Raw genomic sequence first — 22,347 nt, 5'->3', positions numbered from 1 at the left:
AAGAACTTAAATAATATATAGATCAGATGGTCAGCCCTTGAAAAAGTACGTGTTAATGGCAGTCAGTTATTATATCAGTCTTGAAGGAGCACATAAATCGTATATTGTTCTGCAACCAAAGAACGGAAAAATGACTGCGATCATCAGTGATGAAAGCTCAAATGTGATGAAGAAATGGAAAAAATAAATAATGGGCCAAGGTTTCTTCATGGCTTGGAGTTAACTTTTTTTTTTTTTTTTTTTTTTGAGACACGGTCTCACTCTTATTGTCCAGGCTGGAGAGCAGTGGCGTGATCACAGCTCACTGCAGCCTCACCATCCCCAGACTCAGGTGATGCAGCTCAACCTCCCAAGTAGCTGTCTGGTCTGGGACTACAGGCACGCACCACCACACCTGTCTAATTTTTGTGTTTTTTGTGGAGACAAGGTTTTGCCCTGTTGCCCAGGCTGGTCTCAAACTCGTGGGCTCAAGTGATCTGCCCACCTTAGCCTTCTAAAGAGCTGAGATAACAGATGCGAGCCACCGTGCCCACCCATGCTTAATTTGTTTAGATGCGAGATATACTAACACAGAGAATATGCTGTACATCATTAGAGAAAATGAATATAAATAAATAACTTACTTTAGTAATTATCTAAAGGAGCAAGTTTAGCCCAGTAAACAAGGGGCAACCTAGTTTTCATACCCATACATCTATGTGAAAGATAAGTGTAATCACATTTTTCTGAAAGAGTAGCTTTTAATGCATATATTTAAATTATTTTAAAATATGCTCTAAAGCCTCTTTATTATGCTATAATTGTTTCTAACAGTTGAATTTTTGCGTTTTCAAGAATTTCTTCTATAAATGCTGAGTGAAGAACCATTACTGATAAATTTTCTGTATTCCTAATATGCTTGGCTAAGCTTGTAGCAAGACTCAATATATTTGTTGGTTGGCAGTACAGAATTTTGAGTAGTCTATTTATACCAGTAATATTGTGTTGCTAGTGAATAGATGAGTTTAATCTTAGTGCAAAAGGCATATCTATGTAACAATTTTTCTACTGATTAATTGTATATAATTGAACAAAGTTCAAGTTCATTCCTTTTTTTGTTCATTCATTCATACAAAATGGGAAGTTGTTTAGAACTCATCCTGAAAGGAATTGACATACTGTAGTCTCTCACAGAAGTACAACTTAATAAACATTTATGGCAATAAAATTTACCCACCATGTAAGTATATCTGCAAAACTATAAGTATGTGGAATGGTCTTACAGAAGCACAAAATTAATAATGTAGTTTCCCTGGTTATTTCTCATCTATTTCTGTATCATACTGTGAAAGAATCAAATACTGTTACAATAATAATAATGATAATTTAAACTTATAATTTCAGTATAATTATCATCGCAATTTTAAAAAATGTATGTGTATGTAGTTAGAGATGGGGTCTCACTCTGTCACCCAAGATGAAGTGCAGTGGCACAATCATAGCTCCCTGCAGCCTTGAACTTATGGGCTCATGTGATCCTGCCACCTCAGCATCCCAAATAGCTTGGACTGCAGACATGCACCACCACACTCGGCTTATAATCGCAAGTCTTATATTCTGTTTTCTTTTTAGAGACAGGATCTCACTCTGTTGCCCAGGCTGCAGTACAGTGGCACTATCATAGCTGACTGCAGCCTTGAACTCGTGGGCTCAAGTAATCCTATCACCTCAGTCTCTTGAGTAGCTAGGACTGCAGGTGTGCACCACCATGCCTGACTAATTAAAAACAATTTTTTTTTGTAGAGAAAAAGGTCTTGATACGTTGCCCAGGCTGGTCCAAAGTGATTCTTCTGCTTCAACCTCCCAAAGTGTTGGGATTACAGGTGTGAGCTACTGCACCCAGTGTCACAAATCTTAAATTTTTTTTTTTTTTGAGATGGAGTCTCACTCTGTCACCCAGACAGAGTGCAGTGGTGCAGTCTCAGCTCACTGCAACCTCTGCCTCCCTGAATCAGATTCAAGTGATTCTCCTGCCCCAGCCTCCCGAGTAGCTGGGATTGCAGGCATGCGCCACCATGCCTGGCAAATTTTTTGTATTTTTAGTAGAGATGGGTTTTTACCATGTTGGCCAGGCTGGTCTCGAACTCCTAATGTCAAGTGATCCACCCACCTTGGCCTCCCACAGTGTTGTGATTACAGGCGTGAGCCACTGCGCCCAGCCTTAAATTTGTGTTAAATAACCTTCATAGTCCTACAAAACCATTATTCTAGAATTTGTACAAACAAGGTAAAAATCTTTACACAAAGTCAGTAGTATTCCTGTGTTCTTTCAACTAGCCCATGTTCATAATTATTCGTTTATTCTCATATGCCTAATGATGAGGATACATTCTGAGAAAATCACTATTAAGAGATTTTGTTATTGTGCAAACATCATAGAGTGTACTTATATAAAACTAGGTAGCATAGCCTACTACAAACCTCAGCTATATGATACAGCCTATTGCTCTTATTGTTATAAAAGATTTAAACATTTTATTTATAAACTGGTATTAACAACCTTCCCCTATTTCTAAATATTTAGGTAAGAAGTAAAAATAAGTTATCCTGGCTTTGTGTAGTGGCTCATACCTGTAATCACAGCACTTTGGGAGGCTGAAGTGGGAGGATTGCTTGAGCTCAGGAGTTTGAGACCAGCTTGGGCAACACAGTGACACCCTCTCTCTACAAAAAATTTTAAAAAAGATTAGCCAGGTGTGGTGGCACATTCCTATAATCCTAGCTACTTGGGAGGCTGAGACAGGAGGATTGATTGAGCCCAGGAGTTCAAGGTTACCATGAAAAATGATTGTGCTACTGCATTCCAGCTTGGGTGACAGAGTGAGACCCTGTCTCTTAAAAAAAAAAAAAAAATGTTATCTGAGGGGCTTACAAGCAATGACACCCCAGAGATCTTCATTTCTAATACCATTTTCCAATTAAAGGAGCAGGGGGTCCTTGGAGAAATGGCCGATTTCTAGAAATGGGACAAGAAATATGAGCCTTATACTGCTGGTAATTAAGGAAGTGCTCAAAAACCCAAAATAGAACAAAGAAGCCACACAACACATAGATGGGGGTGCATCAAATGGGCATAGGAGCCAAATAAAAGAGTTGTAAATGGCCAAAACTGGAACATACTGAGCAGAAAAATAAAAGTCTGTCATGACTCAAAATATAAAATAAATATGCATGAGTCCATACTGATGTAAATAAATGGTCAGATAAATTAGTAAATGGGGGAGAAGAGACAAATCTCCCTTACAGAAGAATTCCGAATGATTGAGGTAGATACGTACTTTACCCTCAAGAGGTGAAGTATAAATCTGTATTCCTAAAATGTGGGTTGGGTAGAGTGACTTCCATCTGAAGATTGCAATATAGAAAAGGAGAGAAAAAAGAACTTTACTCTGGAGAAGCCTGAAAAACACTATCTTTTTTTTTTTTTTTTTTTTTTTTTTTTTTTTTTTTTTTGAGACGGAGTCTTGCTCTTTCACCCAGGCTGGAGTGCAGTGGCGCGATCTCGGCTCACTGCAAGCTCCACCTCCCGGGTTCACGCCATTCTCCTGCCTCAGCCTCTCCGAGTAGCTGGGACTACAGGCGCCCGCCACCACGCCCGGCTAATTTTTTTTGTATTTTTAGTAGAGACGGGGTTTCACCGTGGTCTCGATCTCCTGACCTCGTGATCCGCCCGCCTCGGCCTCCCAAAGTGCTGGGATTACAAGCGTGAGCCACCGCGCCCGGCCGAAAAACACTATCTTAGCCAAGTGATCAAGGTTAACATCAACCGTGATGTCATATTGACAGTGTGAACCATTGATAGTAAGTGATGAAAATGGCACTTTACCTGTGTGGTCTTCCCCAAACCTATAAACTCAGTGTAATCATGAGGAAAACATCAGACAAATCCCAGTTGAGGGACCTTCTACAAAATACCTGACCAATACTACTCAAAACGATTAAGGTCACCTAGAACAAGGAAAATCTGAGAAACCGTCACAGCCAAGAGGAACTTAGGGAGGCTTGACTGCTAAACGTAGTGTGGTGTTTTGGATGAGATTCTTGAACACAAAGAGGATCTTAGGTAAAAACTCAGGAAATCTAGATGAAGTTTAGACTTTTGCCAATAATGTACCAAATACTGGTCGTTAATTTTAATAAATGTACTAATGTAAGATGTTACTATTAGGAGAAACTGGTTTTAGGGTATATGGGAACTTTACTGTTTTCCCTATTTCTCTGTAAATCTAAAACCATTCTAAAAATTAAATTTACTTTTTAAAAAGTTTCTTAAAACAATGAAATGAGTTTGACCAGTGCAAAGCCGAAGGAAAAAAGATAACCATGAAATCTAGGATTCAAAGCAAAGGTTAATACAATTTTGATTATGTGACACCATGATGGATATACAGTACAATAGTAATATCCCTGTGTTTGAAATAAGGTAGGTATCAAATTTTAATTTACAAATCAACACATTATTAAAGGAATAAAATGTTCTAAAGAAAATGGGCTGAGTACAGTGGCTCATGCCTCTAAACCGAGCACTTTGAGAGGCCAGGGCGGGAGGATCCCTTGAGCCCAGGAGTTTGAGACCAGCCTGAGCAACATAGCAAGACCTTATCTCTACTAAAAATTTAAAAAAAAAAAAAAAAAAAAAATTAGCCAGGAGTGTGGTGGCGTATGCGTGTAGTCCCAGCTACTCTGGAGGCTGAGGTGGGAGGGTCGCTTGACAAGCCCATGAGGTCCAAGCTACAGTGAACCGTAGTTGTACCACCACACACCAACCCAGGTCACAGAGCAAGACCCAATGTCAAAGAAAGGGGCAGTGGAGGCTGGCGCGGTGACTCACAGCTGTAATCCCAACACTTTGGGAGGCCGAGGCGGGCAGATCACAAGATCAGGAGTTCAAGACCAGCCTGATTAACATGGTGAACCCCTGTCTCTACTAAAAATACAAAAATTAGCTGGGCATGGTGGCACGTGCCTGTAATCCCAGCTACTCAGGAGGCTGAGGCAGGAGAATCGCTGGAACCTGGGAGGCAGAGATTGCAGTGAGCCGAGCACTGCACTCCAACCTAGGCAATAGAGCGAGACTCCGTCACAAAAAAAAAAAAAAAAAAAAGGCAGTGGAGGGGATGTTTTTATTTCTTAAATTATATTTTAGTTTATATACAGTAAAGGCTTTGAAATGAATCATTTTCAGAGCTACCACTATTTTAAATAAGTGTCTTAAAAATTTTGGAGTATATAATTCAGACCTAAGAGTACAATTTTTATTCATCTATCCACTTACTTAACAAACATTTTTATTGCCAGGCACAATATTAAGTAGGTGTTGAGGATGTAAGGGTGAATAATATGTTGAAGAGTTTAATTTCTAAAGGGGAAGATAGAATTTAACAGTGTTAATGTAATACGGTAAGCAGACAACAATATGCCATAGCAATTATGAGAACAAAGTTCCAAGAACTTCACAGTGCTATCTCCATAAAAAAAAGAGACATCATATTCACGTATTATAAGATAACCAAGAAAGGAAGATAAATGCTTTATCTTGAACCTTACTGTTGAGAAAAATTTTTATTTTAACATATCAACTAATATTTGTTTAGTACAGTGTTTGTACAATAGTGGTTCATTTAAAAATTAAGCTATGGAATTTTTGAAATATTGGACCATAAAAACCTGTTCTAATTTGTAGATTTTGTAGTGTTACAGAAGAAACTCCTGTCTTCTGGACAGGTCAAGAAAGGTTTCCCCAGGAGGTCTCTTCTGAATAGAATCTTTGTTGTTTTTGAGACAGGGTCTCCCTCTGACACCCAGGCTGGAGTACAGTGGTGCAGTCACAGCTCACTGCAGCCTCGAACTTCAGGGCTCAAGAGATCCTCCTGCCTCAGCCTCCTGAGTAGCTGGGACTACAGGTGCATGCCACCATGCCTGGCTAATTTTTAAAAAAAATTTTTTTTTCAAAGATGGGGTCTCACTGTGTTGGCCAGGCTGGTCTCAAACTCCTGGGCTCAAGTGATTTCCCCTGCCTTGACCTCCCAAAGTGTTAGGATTACAGGCATGAGCCACCACAGCCAGCCCTGAGTAGAATTCTTAAAGATGTGTAGGAGCCTAATAGGCAGACATGGAAGGAGGGGTGTGGTATGCAGAATTTTTTAAATACTCCCAAACATTGTCTTCTGGGTATTCAGTTAAAGAGCCGTCTAGGTTCTGCTGTTAAGGAATTTTACAGATTTAATTAAGGTGACTAATTAGCTGACCCTAAAATAGGGAGAGTTGCTTGAATTATCCAGGTGTGTCCAGTATAATCACGAGTCCTTAAAAGCAGAAAATCTCAGCTGCTGCAGAAGAGAGAAGAAATTAGATTTTAAGTACAAGATGGTTTGATTTGAGATGTTGGGTGCCACATACAAGGACCAAAAAGAGATCTTAGGTGCTAAGGGCAGCTGGCTGACAGCTTGCAAGGAAACGGGGACCTTAGCTCTACAACCACAAGGAACTGAATTCCACCAATAACCCCAGTGTGCTTGAAAATGGATTCTTTAGCCGGGTGTGGTGGCAGACGCCTGTAGTCCCAGCTACCGGGGAGGCTAAGGCAGGAGAATTGCTTGAACCCCGGAGGCAGAGGTTGCAGTGAGGTAAGATTGTGCCATTGCACTTCAGCCTGGGTGACAGAGGGAGACTCCATCTCAAAAAAATAAATAAATAAAAAAGAAAGTGGATTCTTCTTCAGAGCCTCCAGAAAGGAATGCATCCCTGTCAACAGGATGGTTTCAGTATTGTCAGACTTGGAGTAAAGGAATCAGCTGAGCCATGCTGTGCCAGACTTCTGGCTCATGGAAAATGTGAAATAATAAATGTGGGTGTGTTAAGCTGCTAAATTTGTCATAATAACTTGAGGCAATAGAAAATTATTACAGAAGAAAAGATGTTTCAGACACACGAAGTCTAGCAAGGACCCATAGGATATCGTACTTAAAAGGGAACTGCATGTCGTTTGGCATGGCTCAAGTGGAGGAGCCTCAGAAACGAAAGCTGGAAAAGTAGGTCCGGCTAGATCATGGGTGGTCCTCAAATGCCATCTAAGGAATCTGGACTTAGTTGGCAGGGACTAAATTTGTGACACTGGTATCTTAGTTCACGTTGATTTTCCCAAGGAGGTAAGATTCATTCTGTCTCCTTCAAGTTTGCGCAAACATCACCTTCTCAATAAGGGCCAACTTGATCATCCTACTTAATACTGCAACTTGTGCTGTGTACTGCCGGCTTTCCGCACTTTATTCTTTTTTAACTTCCCATTGCACCTTTCATCTTCCAACATACTATATATTGTACTTATTGTCTCCCTCCTCTTAGAATGTAAACTGTGAGACCAAGGATTTTTTTGGATATTTTGTTCACTATTTTTTCCAGTTATTTATTGTTGCATAATAAACCATCTCAAAATTAAGCCACTTAAAACAACTAAACTTTTTTTTAATAATTTTTATTTATTTATTTATTTTGAGAAAGAGTCTTGGCTCTGCAATTCAGTGGCACAATCATACCTCACTGTAACCTCTAACTCCTGGGCTCAAGCAGTCCTCCTGCCTTAGCCTCCCAAGTAGCTAGGCCTATAGGCATACAAAACTATGGGTCTCTCCCCTTAGAATGCCTCAGCCTCCCAAAGTGTTGGGATTATAAGTGTGAGCCACCACACTTGGCCAAATTAACTCCTCTTTAGGGATGAGTAAGTGGATAATAATACTTAGATGGCTACATGAATTGTGGCGCTGTCAATGGAGGAAAAGCTTTGAGGGGAAAAATGTGAGCTCAGTTGTGTAAACATTGATGTTGAGGCTGCTGAGTCTGAGACAGCAAGTGGAGATTCTTGGTGGATAGTAAAAGTCATGAATTGAAACTCAAGGCTGGGGATCATCTTGAGGATTTTCTTTTTATGTTTTTCTGATGGAGGGAGGAAGGAAGACTTTGTTTTTCCCATGGAGAAGAGGAAGATTCTGCTCCCTTCACCTCACTTTTTTTCTTTTTGGTTGCTTTGTTTTATGTTAATTTTGCAGACTTCAAAAAGTGGTTAAAATGGCTCCACCTCACCCCTCCCCCAAAGATGACTTGACTTTTTTCTTTCTATTTCAAAAAAGTACGTTAGGTAGTAGCTTTGAGAATAACAGTCTCTTATAGAACTGGGAGGGTCTTAGTCATCTTATAGGTCATTGTTCCCCTCCTCATATATATGATGTGTGATTTTCAGTCTGTGCAGAACCTCAATACTATTTTAAAATCTGGATCTTCTAACACCAAACATAGTAGGGGAGGGCCTTGAAGGCCTTTAGATAAAAGGCCACACACTAATGCAGAGAGACTCAGATAACTTTTTGTTTAGCACAAGTCACATCAACTGAACCATTTTAAGCTTCCAGCAACTTCAGTTAATTGTTAGAATAATGAGACTTCTGTTTGATTCTTACAGGAAGATTCTCTTTCCCAGTGAGTCTTGTTTCTAACATATTTAGCCCAGTTTGCTCATGTTAGGATAATTTCATAGACCGTGAAACAGGATAGTCTATTTACTAATAGACTGCATTGACTAATGTGATATTTTACATTAGTAGAACAAATGTACCCTCTTCTCTACCTTGTAATGTATCTATTTCTTTTAGAGAACTTTGTTGATTTCTAATGTAGGAGGAAGAAAGTGGTATTTTTGTGTAAATTACTGATATCCCTGTGTAAGCTTAACTGAGTTCCTTATGTTTTTGACTTCTTCTAAAAATTTTTTTGGTGATAGTATATATTGGCAGCAAAAGTAGTTAATGGAAATGGAGGGAAAGGTCTACTTTACCTCTGACCAAATGACTGCTTCTTTAAGTCATGCAGCAGGAAAGTTTGTTTGAATCAGCTTAGCAGTGTTGCTCCATAGTGTTACTTGTCAGCCATAAGTTTTTTAATGTTGAGTTACTTTCTTTTGTTCCGGAAGGCAAAGCGTGGCTCTCTTGGTGTCTTTTTGGCAAAAAATATGTTCTTTAGTAACAGGGAAAGATTTGTTTTATAAAATGTGACATGGATAATAATATGCTTTCCCAGAAATACATTGGATAAATAATTTCCATAGAAGGTAAATACTTAAGAATAATTAATAATGTGTTTCTAATTTAGTAATAAAATAATGTGTTTTATATAAGAGAAAACCCTTGCTAAAGACATTGTGATTTGCACTAGGCTACTAGACCAGCATATTCAGCCAGAACCAGAACCTTGTTTTCTTGGATGTATTTATTATTTGAAAATCACTTAGATGTTCTTCAGAATAATAAAAATTATTTACTAACACTGGCAAGCACATGACATTTATTAATCTAAAAATTATGGACTCTTTCCTCTTAGAGTTTCATAATAGCAGTTATAATACTTAAATTACTTTTTAAAATTTTTTTTCTTGCTTCAAATTTTATTATTAGTATGACAAACATGGGTTAGGATCAAAAACTTTGTTTATTCCTTATTATCAGAGAACTCTAGATCTTGAATTCATTGCTAAGGTTATTTTCGCAAGTAAATAATCTGCTGTTGTGTTCTTTGATTGGTGGTAAGCTGCACGGTGCCTAAAACTATTGTATAATAATTTGGCCAGGTTCAGTGGCAAATGATTTTAATGCCAGTGCTTTGGGAGGCCCAGGCAGGATCGTTTGAGGCCAAGAAACATTTTTGTTTTTCTGTCTCCATGAAAAATAGAAATAAAAACTCATCTGGGCATGGTGGCGTGCACCTGTAGTCCTAGCTACAAGGAAGGCTGAGGCAGGAGTTTGAGGCTGCTGAGCTATGATTGCACTACTGCTCTGCAGCCTGTCTCTAAAAAAAAAAAAAAAAAAAAAAAAAAAAAAAAAGGGAATTTGTCTGGTCTTTGTGTTTCCCGAACTTCTCAAACCCTTGGAATTTCCTGAAGTGACGACGGGAATGTTATGCTAATCAGGTAACTGATGATGGGCCTCTGGATAGCTTCAGGATAGGAGCTGTCTCTGGAAGGACCAGCTGTGTGGTTGGGACTCTGAACCAACCTGGCCCCTGGAGAGGGAAAGGAGTTGGAGATTCAGCTTAGTCTTGTAGCCAATGATTTAATCAGTCGTGCATATGTAGTAAAGCCAGTAAAAACTCTGGACACTGAGATTTAGTGGAACTTCCTGGTTGGTGAACACATTGATGTATGCGCAGGGGAAAGTAGGTGACATGCCCTTTTTCCACAAGAAGAAGGCATGGAAACTGCATTCTCTCCTTGATCTTACCCTGTATATCTCTTCATTTGATTGTTCCCTCTGATTTGTGTCCTTTGTAAGAAAACCGTAATTGTAAATACATCACTTTCCTGAGTTCTGCAAGCTCTAGTGAATTTAGCATACCTGAGGGGCTTGTGGAAACTCAAATTTATAGCCAGCCTGTTAGAAGTGCAGGTAGCCTGGGACTTCCAAAGTGTGGCTGGTGTCTGAAATAAGGGCACTCTTATTTGGGAGCATACCCTTTTACTTGTGGGGTCTGTGCTAACTTTGGGTGGCTAATGAGAGAGTCAGATTGCAGTACACTCAGTTGAGATTGAAACAGAATAACTTTATTGTGAACTTTTGGTTTTCAGTGAATAAATTTTAGTAATTGCAAGCGTATTTAAGCAGGTCCGAGTGCAGTGGTGTTAATAACTAATTCATTACAATCAGTTACAGATTTCTTTGTTCCTTCTCCACTCCCACTGCTTCACTTGACTGGCCTTTAAAAAAATAAATAAATAATAAATTAAAAAGAGAAAGTATATTTAGTGTTAGCTAAATACAATATGACTCTTTAATTTTGATGTAATCAAGAGGAAAGATACTGTGAATCTCTTAAAAACTCAAAGCTTACTGGATTGATGTTGATGTACTCTTACTAAAATCTGAACTAAGGCTAGGCAAGGTGGCTCATGCCTGTAATTCCAGCACTTTGGGAGGCTGAGGCAGGCAGATCACCTGAGCCCAGGGGTTCAAGACCGTGGGCAGTGTGGCGAAACCCCGCCTCTACAAAAATGTTTTAAAAATTAGCCAGGCATGAGAGTATATGCCTGTAGTCTCAGCCATATGGGAGGCTGAGGTGGGAGGATCACTTGAGCCTGGGAGGTCCAGGCCACAGTAAGCCATGATCGTGCCACTGAACTCCAGCCTGGGCAACAACAGAGTGAGACCCTGTCTCCAAAAAAAAATTAATTAATTAATTAATTAAAATAAACTTTAATATTACCAGGATTTAAGTTTCTGTATTGTTGAATATTCCTCAGTTGAGTCAATGAATTTGCAGAGACCCCTCCAAGATTCTTTTGTTTGATTCCTTTCATGACCATCACCCTAGACCTTCAAGTTTGCTGATTAGATTTGGGGGTTGTGTGTTTAGAAAGGATAACAAGCTTGTCATGGGCTAGAACCTGTGGTCTTCATAAATAGCTTAGTAGGATATATGGGTTTTTCTGTGAAAGGTGGAGAACATGCATTAAAAATGGGCAAATTCTGGCCTGGGCATGGTAGCTCATGCCTGTAATCCCAGCACTTGGGAGGCTGAGGTGGGCAGATCACCTGAGGTCAGGAGTTTGAGACCAGCCTGGCCAAAATAGTGAAACCCTATTTCTACTAAAACTACAAAAATTAGCTGGGCATGGTAGCACATCTGTAATCTCAGCTACTTGGGAGGCAGAGGCAGGAGAATCGCTTGAACCCAGGAGGCAGAGGTTGCAGTGAGCCAAGATCTCAACATTGCACTCTAGCCTGGGTGACAGAGTAAGATTCTATCTCAAAAAAAAAAAAAAAAAAAAAAGGCAAATTCTGTCCTATACTTGGAGAACTGTACTCGTGTATTTAAACATGTAACAAGCAATGTAGAGAATTACCAAAAGAAGGTACGATATAGTCAGGGGTTAGTATTATAGTCAGAAGGTCAAAACTAACACAAATAAAAACTCAGGCTAGTAAACACATGAGTAGCTAACTGCTGTAATAACAACCCCATAATACTTCAGTGGTATGAGACTATAAAAGTTTTTCTCATTCACGTTTAGTGTAATGTAGGCCACGGTGGGAGGCACTCTACTTCACAGAGACATTTAGTGACTCAACTTTCCTCCACTTTGGGAACTTTCCATCTTTTAAGGCCTCCTTTGCATTTAGCTGATAGATGGCAGAGGAAAGATAAATTGTGTGCCTTGACCCGGAAATGACAACATTGCTGCCCACATTTCATTGGCAAGAACTAGTCGTTTGACCACCACCCAGAAGCAGATTTTCTTTAAAACTTCTGGGCTCCTGGGGTTATCTGTCAGGGCAGGAAGAGAGGGAAATAGTGTGAGACTTAGCTTTGTTTTGCGGAAAGTCTCTGGTCACAAACACGCTATGATGGAAGTGGATAGTGCAGGAGGTAACTTACTGGGGCCCTCCTAGTGGGAAGGTTTAGGGAGGAGAGTGAGTGAAGAAATATTTAACCGTGATGATCAGGCTGAAAAATAGCCCCCAAGGTTCATAAATCTCAAAATTTCCTCTTCATTTGCAACCCCACAAACATGCTATAGAAATCTCTACCAGTAGCTTTCAGCTGGGGATGGGGTCCCTATTTCCACTGCCAACTGAGAGGAAGCGTGAAGCAACCAGAAGGCCAGATCTCATGTTCCTATGGTGAAGAGAGATGTGTTCTTGGCATTCTAACATCATCTACATTCATAGTAGCAGAACTTTTGTGCTATATTTCATGTATTTTATGGAGATTGAGAAATTTTGGGAGTTCAGTATTTCCAGAGCTGCCCATGTACATTCTAGTATGTTAAGTTAAAAAATTAGTTGTACTTCTTTTTTAATTATACGTTATCTTTTTAAATATATGTCCTATAAAGTAGACTTTAAAGTCTAAACTTTATATAAATGGTGATTTACATTATAGCGTCTTGAATCAGATGCACTTATTTCTCTGGAAATTCTCTGAATTATTTAAACTGAAGTTAATTGGACTTTGGGAATCTAAAGGCAAGATGAAATATTTGAATATGTAAATCTATTAAAATGATTTTTGCTTATGTGTAGTTCTCTATATAACTGGTTAAATTGACCTGGAATAGCTTTCATGTCTCATTTTATTAATGATTTTCTTTAAAACTAGGCTTCTGGGGTTACCTGTCAGGACAGGAAGAGAGGGAAATAGTGTGAGACTTAGCTTTGTTTTCTGGAGAAAGTCTCTGGTCAGAAACAGACTATGATTTTATCAATGAGACATGAAAGCAAACATGATAAACCTCTTTGATAAAACCGGAAATGAGGGCTATATGAAGTAATTGGAACTATTGGTAAATATTCCTAGTGATAACCTGAACATAGCCAAGAGTTTCTGCCTTAATCAGGGGAAAATATAGGCTTAAGATAGGAGCTGGGCAAAATTGCTAGACCAGTTAATGGATTTGTTTCCCTACTTTGCATCTCATTTTGTGGAAGTGATTATCAGTGCCAATTGTTTGACACAGAGTTTGGCCCTGTTGCCCAGGCTGGAGTGGATCACAGCTCACTGCAACCTCCACCTCCTGGGTTCAAGCCATCCTCCCACCTCAGCCTCCTGAGTAGCTGGGACCACAAGCGCTTGCCACCACGCCCAGCTAATTTTTATATTTTTTTGTAGAGACAGGGTTTTATCATGTTGCCTAGGCTGGTCTCAAACTCCTGAACTCAAGCGATCTGCCCACCTCCACCTCCCAAAGTGCTAGGATTACAGGCATGAGCCACTGCACCCAGCCTTCATTGTCAGTTGTAAAGCTCACGCTGGCTTTTCCTAATGGGGAGATTTTTGTGTCATGGTATAATTCCCCTTTCTCCTCCTCTAATGAGTAGCTGTTATCCCTGTAAACTAAAGAGAAGAGAAATACCTGTAATATATATTTAATTATTGAGGTCTACTTCTTGAATTCTTTCATGCTAGTCCCATTTGTAACAATTGTTTGCCTCCCAGAAGTGTGTCTCTGGAGGAGGGTGCTGACTTCTGTGCCCTCTGGGGCACTCTTAACCAAGGACTTGGATGTTTGCTCAGAGGTCTTTCAGCTATCTGTCCATGACCATGGATGTCAGTTCACAGCCCTGGCTGTTCCTCAGAGATCTAAGTAACCACTTTGATGATTTCAGGGTTCTCTTAGATATTTGTAATAAATCGATTCCTTTATTACTCCAGTTCAGGAGTTCTGTAGGCAGCTTTCTCAGCCCTTTGTTGTTTTTGTAGAGGGGAGAGTATGAAAAGTTTCTGTAAACCTTGTTTGGGATATTCAGTTCTCACAGTATCTGTAGGTAAGTAGCCCCCCAGTATAGAAGCTTAATATTTGTTGCTGTCCTTGGATCATCAAACGTTGGGGGTGTGGATAGCAAGCTGTCTTGGCCATTGGTACCCTACATTATCATTATTGACTATTTAAAAGAAAGACTCTGGCATCTCTTTAAAGATATCTGAAAGTTGTAGACATCTGAGTAACCAATAAAAGACATTCAGAAGTTTTTACACTCTTCAAAGCTGCTAAGTTATAGCCTGTGTCGTTACAGTAGTAAACTTTCCTCCAAGAGTTGACACTTTATAATTATGCTTAGGAATATTATTGATTAAATGGGATATCAGTATATAGCAAATTTCAGCTTATGTTTGCATTGATAAACATGATTTATAAAAGGTAGATTACTTATAAGATTGGATATAACATTGCTGGTGTTTTTACCTTAAACATTAGAATGTAATTTCTAAAATAAAGTTGTTTTTATATTTACAGAAAAATTGAGAATGGACTTCCCATATACTTGCCTCACCCCCCACACAATTTCCCCTATCATTACCCTCTTATAGTAGTTATAATTAATGAGTAAATATTGATACATTATTGCTAACTGAAGTCTACACTCTATTTAGATTTCTTTTTTTTTTTTTTTTTTGAGATGGAGTTTTGCTCTTGTTGCCCAGGCTAGAGTGCAATGGCATGATCTCAGCGCACTGCAACCTCCGCCTCCCGGGTTCAGGCGATTCTCCTGCCTCAGCCTCCCAAGTAGCTGGGACTACAGGCACCCACCACCATGCCTGGTTAATTTTGTATTTTTGGTGGAGACATGGTTTTGCCATGTTGGCCAGGCTGGTCTCAAACTCCTGACCTCAGGTCATCCGCCCGCCTCGGCCTCCCAAAGTGTTGGGATTACAGGCATGAGCCACTGCGCCCAGCCTCTATTTATATTTCTTTAGTTTTTACTTAATGTTCTTGTATTAGTCTGTTCTCATACTGCTAATAAAGATATACTCGAGACTTGGCAATTTATAAAGGAAAGAGGTTGAATTGACTCACAGTTCCATAGGGCTGGGGAGGCCTCAGGAAACTTACAGTTGTGGTGGAAGGGGAAGCAAACACATCCTTCTTCATATGGCAGCAGCAAGGAAAAGTGCAGAGTGAAGTGGGGGAAAGCCCCTTATAAAACCATCAGATTTTGTGAGAACTCACTATCCCAAGAACAGCATGGAGGGAACCACCCCCATGATTCAATTACTTCTCACTGGGTCCCTCCCACGATGTGTGGAGATTATGGGAACCACAATTCAAGATGAGATGTGGGTGAGGACACAGCCAAACCATATCAGTCTTTTTTCTGTTGAGGTATCCCATCCCCACAAGTTGTCATGTCTACTTAGGCTCCTTTTGGCTATGACAGAATCTCAGACCTTCGTTGTTTTTGTTGTCCTTGACGGTTTTGATGAGTACTTATCAGATATACTATAGGTTGCTCCTCTTGGAATTTGATGTTTGTCTTATGATTAAGACTGGAGTTATGGGTTATGTGATAAGACTGTTGAACCTTGTAAGGAATTGCCAAACTCTCTTCCAAAGTGGCCGTACAATTTTGCATTCTCATCAGCAGTGAATGAGAATTACTGTCACTTCATATCCTTGTCAATATTTGGTATAGTCAGCTTTTGGGACTTAAGCCATTCTATTCAATATGCAGTGGTTGGGATGTAATTTTTTTTTTTTTTTTTTGAGACAGTCTCACTTTGTCACCCAGGCTGAAGTACAGTGGCACGATCTCAGATCACTACAACTTCCGCCTCTTGGGTTCAAGTAATTTTCCTGCCTGGCCTTCCTGAGTAGCTGGGATTATGGGCACCCACCACCATGCCCAGCTAATTTTTGTATTTTTAGTAGAGATGAGGTTTCACCATGTTGATCAGGATGGTCTCGAACTCCTGACCTCAAGCAGTCCACCTGCCTCAGCCTCCCAAAGTGCTGAGATTACAGTTGTGAGCCAACATGCCCAGCCAGGATGTAATTTTTAAAGTTGGTCATTTAATCTTACTGTCATACTTTTTAGGTTGAGCGTTCCTAATCCAAAAATCTGAGATCCAGAATACTCCAAAATTTGAAACTTTTTGAGGCCAGTATTCTAATTTTCTAATTAGGGATGCTCTTTAATTTTTAAAGTTGGTCATTTAGTCTTACTGTCATACTTTTTAGGTTGAGCATTCCTAATCCAAAAATCTGAGATCTAAAATGCTCCAAAATTTGAACTTTTTGAGTGCCAGTATTCCGATTTTCTAAGGATGCTCAGCCTGTAAATATAATGCAAATATTTCAAAATCTGAAACAGTCAGAAATCCAAAACCCTTCTTGGTTCTAAGCGTTTTGGATAAGGGATACTCAATTTGTATAATATCTGACTATAGAAGCATTAGCTTTCTCCTAATATTCCTCTATAAATAAGCATTAAGAAGAGAATATGTGTGCTATTTCCCATACAAAACCTGTTACAGATATTTAATAGCATTTCACTTATTTTGTTAAAATTACCTATTCTCTTTGCTTTCATTACTAATCCCTTATCAGCTACATTCCTTTGGTGTTAAGCTACATTCTGATGTTAATGTCTCCTGTTTAATTGCTTTTGGTTAATCATTTATTCTCATTTTCCATTCTTCAAAGTCATTTTTGCTTTTTGTTTTTGTTTATTTGTTCATAAAGCTTTTTTGTTTCTGTTACATTATGTAGTTTTGTACCAATGGCTAGAAGCAGATCGTCATGGCAAGAGCCAAGGTGCTGCAAATACGACTTCAGGTAAAAATAAAATTAAGAATAAGGATGGGCTGTTATAAATCATCACTTTAATTGACCGTAAGCCCATTATAAATGTTTCTTTATTCAGTTTTGCTTGGTCAGACTTACAGATGTTATTTTATGTTTCTCTTCTCTCATCTGCATCTTAATTTTCATAAAGACTTCATTTGCTTCAAGCCTTGAAAACACGTATTCAGTAGTCTTTAAGCTCTCTTGGCAGATATTTCCTACTTTCTTAGGAGGAAAGGATTAATTGCAGCTTCAATTTAGTAGGAGGTTATTTGGCAGTATTTCTTGGAGTTAAGTTGATATGTAGTTGTAGCAGTCGTACAAATTTATAGTCCTTGTTTGTTTCAAGATAATATTTAAAAGGTAAATTTTAAGTACAGGATGCTTATGTAATTTTTCATTTCCTGGGAATCCAAATTCTTAGACTTGGTTATTCTCCCGTTTTTTTTCCCCAGCAGTAAATTCTTAGAGGTAAAACATGTGTTTAAAATGAGAAATATAGGTCGTTCCCCCATCTCTCATCCCCAAAAGTCATCACCAAGATTCTCATCTTTTGGCCGGTGCTAGTAGGAATAGCTGCATCCAGTCATTTCTAAATTCTTTTTTTTGAGACGGTACCTCACTCTGTCACCCAGGCTAGAGTGCGGTGGTGTGATCTTGGCTCATGCAACCCCCATCTCCCGGGTTCAACTGATTCTCCTGCCTCAGCCTCCTGAGTAGCTGGGATTACACATGCATGCTACCATGCTTGGCTAAGTTTTGTATTTTTAGTAGAAACAGGATTTCAGCACGTTAGCCAGGCTGGTCTCAAACTCCTGACCTCAAGTGATCCACCAGCCTCAGCCTCCCAAAGTGCTAGGATTACAGGCATGAGCCACAGTGCCCGGCCCATTTCTGAATTCTTAACAGTGATATCAGAATTTCTAAATAGTTGGTTCTTCCCCTAATATCCTTCCAAATCATATTTGCCAAGACAGCTGTGTATATATAGCAATGATCTTTCCTGTTATCCCTTTTTTAAGCAGTCTAATAAGCGGTGGTGGTGGTGGTTTTGCTTTTCTTTTGTTAGATTTGTTACTGTTTTATGGCTTTTTTTGTTTTTGTAAAACTATTTCTTTCTGGAGGTGGTTTCCTTCTTGTTGATTCTTTGTGTGTCAAGAAGGTGCAGTGTTCCTTAGTTAACAGAACAATTATATTGAGAATGGCACTTTCATGACCTTTCTATCTCCTATCCCATTAATAACTTGATACATGAATGAAGATAATGTTATTTTAACTATACACAGGCAGGACTGAATTAAAAGGTAAGTGTTGCAAGGGGTTTTATGGTAGGTTATGTCTTGTTTCTTCTGCTTCTGCAGTGTTTCTTATTTTATTTACATTTATGGATAATAAAACAAGTATTTCTGGTGTTAGAGGGTAGGTGAAGGAGAGGGTTTCTTGATGGCTATCTATCATGAAGGTACGCTGTTGCTGTGTCAGTACACAATCAGCAGCTTAGACTTTATAACTGGGAGGAATTTTGTTTTTTCTCTAAAGTGAAATGAAAGTAACTTTTAAAAATCAATCAATCTTTCTTTTCCTTTCTTTCCTCTCTCTCTCTCTCTCTTTCCCTTCCCTCCCCTCCCCCCTCCCCTCCCCCTCCCCTCCCCCTCCCCCTCCCCTCCCCCTCCCCTCCCCTCCCCCCCCTCCCCTCCCCCCTCCCCCTCCCCCCTCCCCTCCTCCCCTCCCCCCTCCCCCCCCCTCTCCTCTCCTTCCCTCTCTCCCCTCCCCCTCCCCCTCCCCCTCTTCCCCTCCCCCTTCCTCCCTCCCTCCCCTCCCCCTCCCCTCCTCCCCTCCCCCTCTTCCCCTCCCCCCTCTCCTCTTCCTTCCCTCTTCTCCCCTCCCCCCTCCCCCTCCACCCTCTTCCCCTCCCCCTTTCCTCCCATCCCCTCCCCTCCCCCTCCTCCCATCCCCTCCCCTCCCCCCTCCCATCCCCTCCCTTCCCCCCTCCCCTCCCATCCCCTCCCCCCTCCTCCCCTCCCCTCTCCCTTCCCTCCCCTCCCCTCACCCCTCCTCCCCTCCCCCTCCCCTCACCCCTTCCCTCCCCTCCCCCTCCCCTCCCCTCCCCTCACCCCTTCCCTCCCCTGCCCTCACCCCTTCCATCCCCTGTTCCCTCCCCTCTCCTTCCCTCTCCCCCTCCCCTCTCCCCTCCCCCCTCCCCCTTACTTTCCTTTCTTTCGAGATGAGGTTTCACTATGTTGCTGGCCTCAAGTGATCTGCCCACCTCAGCCTCCCAAAGTGCTGGGATTACAGGCATGAGCTGCCACGTTCTGGCCAAGTAACTTTTTTTTAAATGAAGAAGTGAATGATTTAAAATTTCTTAGTGTTCATAGGAAAATCTGGCATCAGCTTAAAAACATCATGGACTCTTCCTGAAATCAATTCTGAGCCCTGAATCTGTTCTTCAACCACATTGACTCTCATGGACAGTTTCACATTCCTCTGCTGACTTTTTGATGCTTACATACTCTAGAAGCTTGGTGCAAAAATTGATAAACTCTCCTTAAGGATGTCTTTGACAATTTCTCTTCTAGAAATGAATGCTCTCAACTCTTAGAAGATGCAAGTATGGAGTAGAAAAATACAGAGATGAAATGTTTGCCTAAATAAGTCAGAGGAATCTAAAGAAAATAATGATGATTAGCCAAGTACTTCAATTAGAAATAGTAGTTTAGTTGCCTCAGCAAATATATTTAAATTATGTGTCCTCGTTCAAAAAAATTCCTATGTATTTTATATTGTTGTCTCCAGCAAGATTTTTGAGTGTGACTTTTTCTTCCTTCTGCGATCTGTTTTGCATTCCAAGGTGTTTCTTTTTTTTCATATTTTTACCCAAAATAGAAACTGAGTCTAACTAGAAGTCAAATACAACTCATAAATCAAATTGCTTTGTGATATTTTTAATAGTATAAATACTGGTAAGTGACATCTTTTGCTGTAACAGCTAGTATTTTGCACTTACTTAGAACTCTAAAAGTAGGAAAACACAGAACACAATAAAATTGCTGCAAGGTCTTCTAGTTCCTTGATCCCAAATTTTTGCCATTGGGAATTTAAGGTCCTTCTACCTTAAAATATTTCATGAAACTAATACATTTAGGGATAATAGGTCTTAAGGGAATTACTCTGGTTGAGGACGTTAAAAAAACTAATCTGATAGCTATTATTGAATTTTCAAGTTTTTACTTTTTAAAAAATTTATTTAAAAAAAAGAAAGAAAAGAAACAGGGTCTCACCATGTTGCCGAGGCTGGTTTCAAATTCCTGGGCTCAAACAATCCTCCTACCTCAGCCTCCCAAAGTTCTAGGATTACAGGCGTGAGCTACTGTGCCTGGCCTGAATTTTCTTAGTAATTAAAATGTAGCCTACTTTTATGTTTCCAGAATTTTGCCAGATAATGAATTGAACTTAGGATAGCTCATTTATTTTAAAAGGTTAGTATGTTTAATGTGTTCTGTCTACTAAACAGGGTGACTCAGCAGTGATGTTTCTAATTCTTTAATTTTGTTACTTAAGAACCTGGATATGCAATCACATTTCTCAGAGATTTTTGTGGAAACTCAAGCAAAATTGCCTCCTTTGAGCACTGTAGCATGGGGGTCTAAGTGTGTATAAAATTTTAGGATCATAAGACATATGATTAGCTTGACATAAGACTTTTCTTTTCTGAAGTAAATGTTTTCATATAGTTTATTATTACCACACACTGAAATATGGACCATAATTAGGTTACAGCAATGATTATATTACCGTATTTTGATTTTTAGTATCAGTTGAGTAGCAGGATTTTAAAATTCAGATTCTGAAGTTTTAAATGCTGCCCTGTTGTTAACAGTTTTTTTAGTTGTCCATTGCGATTCTACAACTCAGATGGTTAGAGGCAGAAATCGAATCAGATTTCAACATTATCAGTCAGTAGTAGGTCTATAAAATAAATATAAAACTATGACATGCTTTTGGAGAAGTTCTAGATATTAACTATGTATTATTTGTTGTAGGTGAAAATTTTGACCAGAGTCCTTTGAGAAGAACATTCAAATCCAAAGTTCTTGCCCACTATCCTCAGAATCTAGAATGGAGCCCTTTCGATCAAGACGCGGTGAACATGGTATGTGTTTCCCCATTTTCTCCTTATCCTTGTGTTTACTTTATTAATATGAAGGTAGTGACTGTATTTTGAATGTCTACCTTATTTCATTCCATTTATTCTTTAAGTGATTTTATAAGAAATGTGAGGCCGGGTGCACCTGTAATCCCAGCACTTTGGGAGGCTGAGGCGGGCGGATCACCTGAGGTCAGTTTAAGACCAGCGTAAGCAACATAGTGAAACCCCGTCTCTACTAAAAATACAAAAATTAGCCAGGTGTGGTGGCACATGCCTGTAATCCCGGCTACTCGGGAGGCTGAGGCAGGAGAATCACTTGAACCCAGGAGGCGGAGGTTGCGGTGAGCCGTGATCACGCCACTGCACTCCAGCCTGGGCAACAGAGCAAGACTCTGTCTCAAAAAAAAAAAAAGAAATGTGATACTGTCCTCATTTTAAAGATCTGGAAGCAGAAGCTCAGAGAAGCAAGTCACTTGCCCAGGGTTTCCATAGTTAATAAGTTTATACAGTAGATCCTAAAAGCCCATTTTAGTTTCCTACTATTAAACTGTGTTGTGCATTTGTATTAATACGTAGAAGCTTTGATAAACAGTAATACTATTTTATTGGCCTGAGAGGAGCCTGATGGAAAGAGCCTGATTACAGTTCTCATGTTTCAAGTAATATTGTATGGTAAGCATATAATTTGTCATTTTTACAGACAACGTAAAGAGGAAAAGCAACTTAATTGCATTATTTAGATATAGTAGAAATCTGAATTTGTATAATTGTTACCGGTGGATGGAGTCCAGCTTCTTGGTGTCTTGAACAAAAAATTGGACAAAACATACAAAACAAAGCAAGGAAAGAATGAAGCAACAAAAGCAGAGATTTATTAAAAATGAAGGTACCGTCCACAGGGTGGGAGCAGCCCTGAGCAAGCAGTGCAACAGCCCATTATAGAATTTTCTGAGGTTTAAATACCCTCTGGAGGTTTTCCACTGGTTACTTGGTGTACACTCTATGTAAATGAAGTAATGGCCCACGACCATCCTGATTGGTTGTGGGAGGGAAACAA

At 39.8% G+C, this 22,347-nt stretch overlaps 1 protein-coding gene across 4 annotated transcripts in view; it reads left to right on the top strand.

The window, feature by feature from the left end:
* DENND5B (DENN domain containing 5B) overlaps positions 1 to 22,347 on the top strand; it is a 208,391-nt gene that overhangs the window by 75,617 nt on the left and 110,427 nt on the right. The window contains exons 2-3 of one of the 4 annotated variants that reach the window (XM_030804465.1): positions 17,069 to 17,134; positions 21,184 to 21,293. The exons of 1 other annotated variant lie outside the window; for it this stretch is intronic. In XM_030804465.1, coding sequence (XP_030660325.1) covers positions 17,069 to 17,134; positions 21,184 to 21,293 — 176 coding nt within the window. Of the gene's footprint in view, positions 1 to 17,068; positions 17,135 to 20,049; positions 20,104 to 21,183; positions 21,294 to 22,347 lie in introns of those variants that run through there. 2 more of the 4 variants (XM_030804467.1, XM_030804466.1) reach the window with 2 other exon arrangements.

Source organism: Nomascus leucogenys, chromosome 23 (assembly GCF_006542625.1).
Source record: "Nomascus leucogenys isolate Asia chromosome 23, Asia_NLE_v1, whole genome shotgun sequence".
Classification (NCBI taxonomy): Eukaryota; Metazoa; Chordata; class Mammalia; order Primates; family Hylobatidae; genus Nomascus; species Nomascus leucogenys.
Note: the sequence above shows the minus strand (reverse complement) of the source record. Positions and strands in the feature narration are given on the sequence as shown.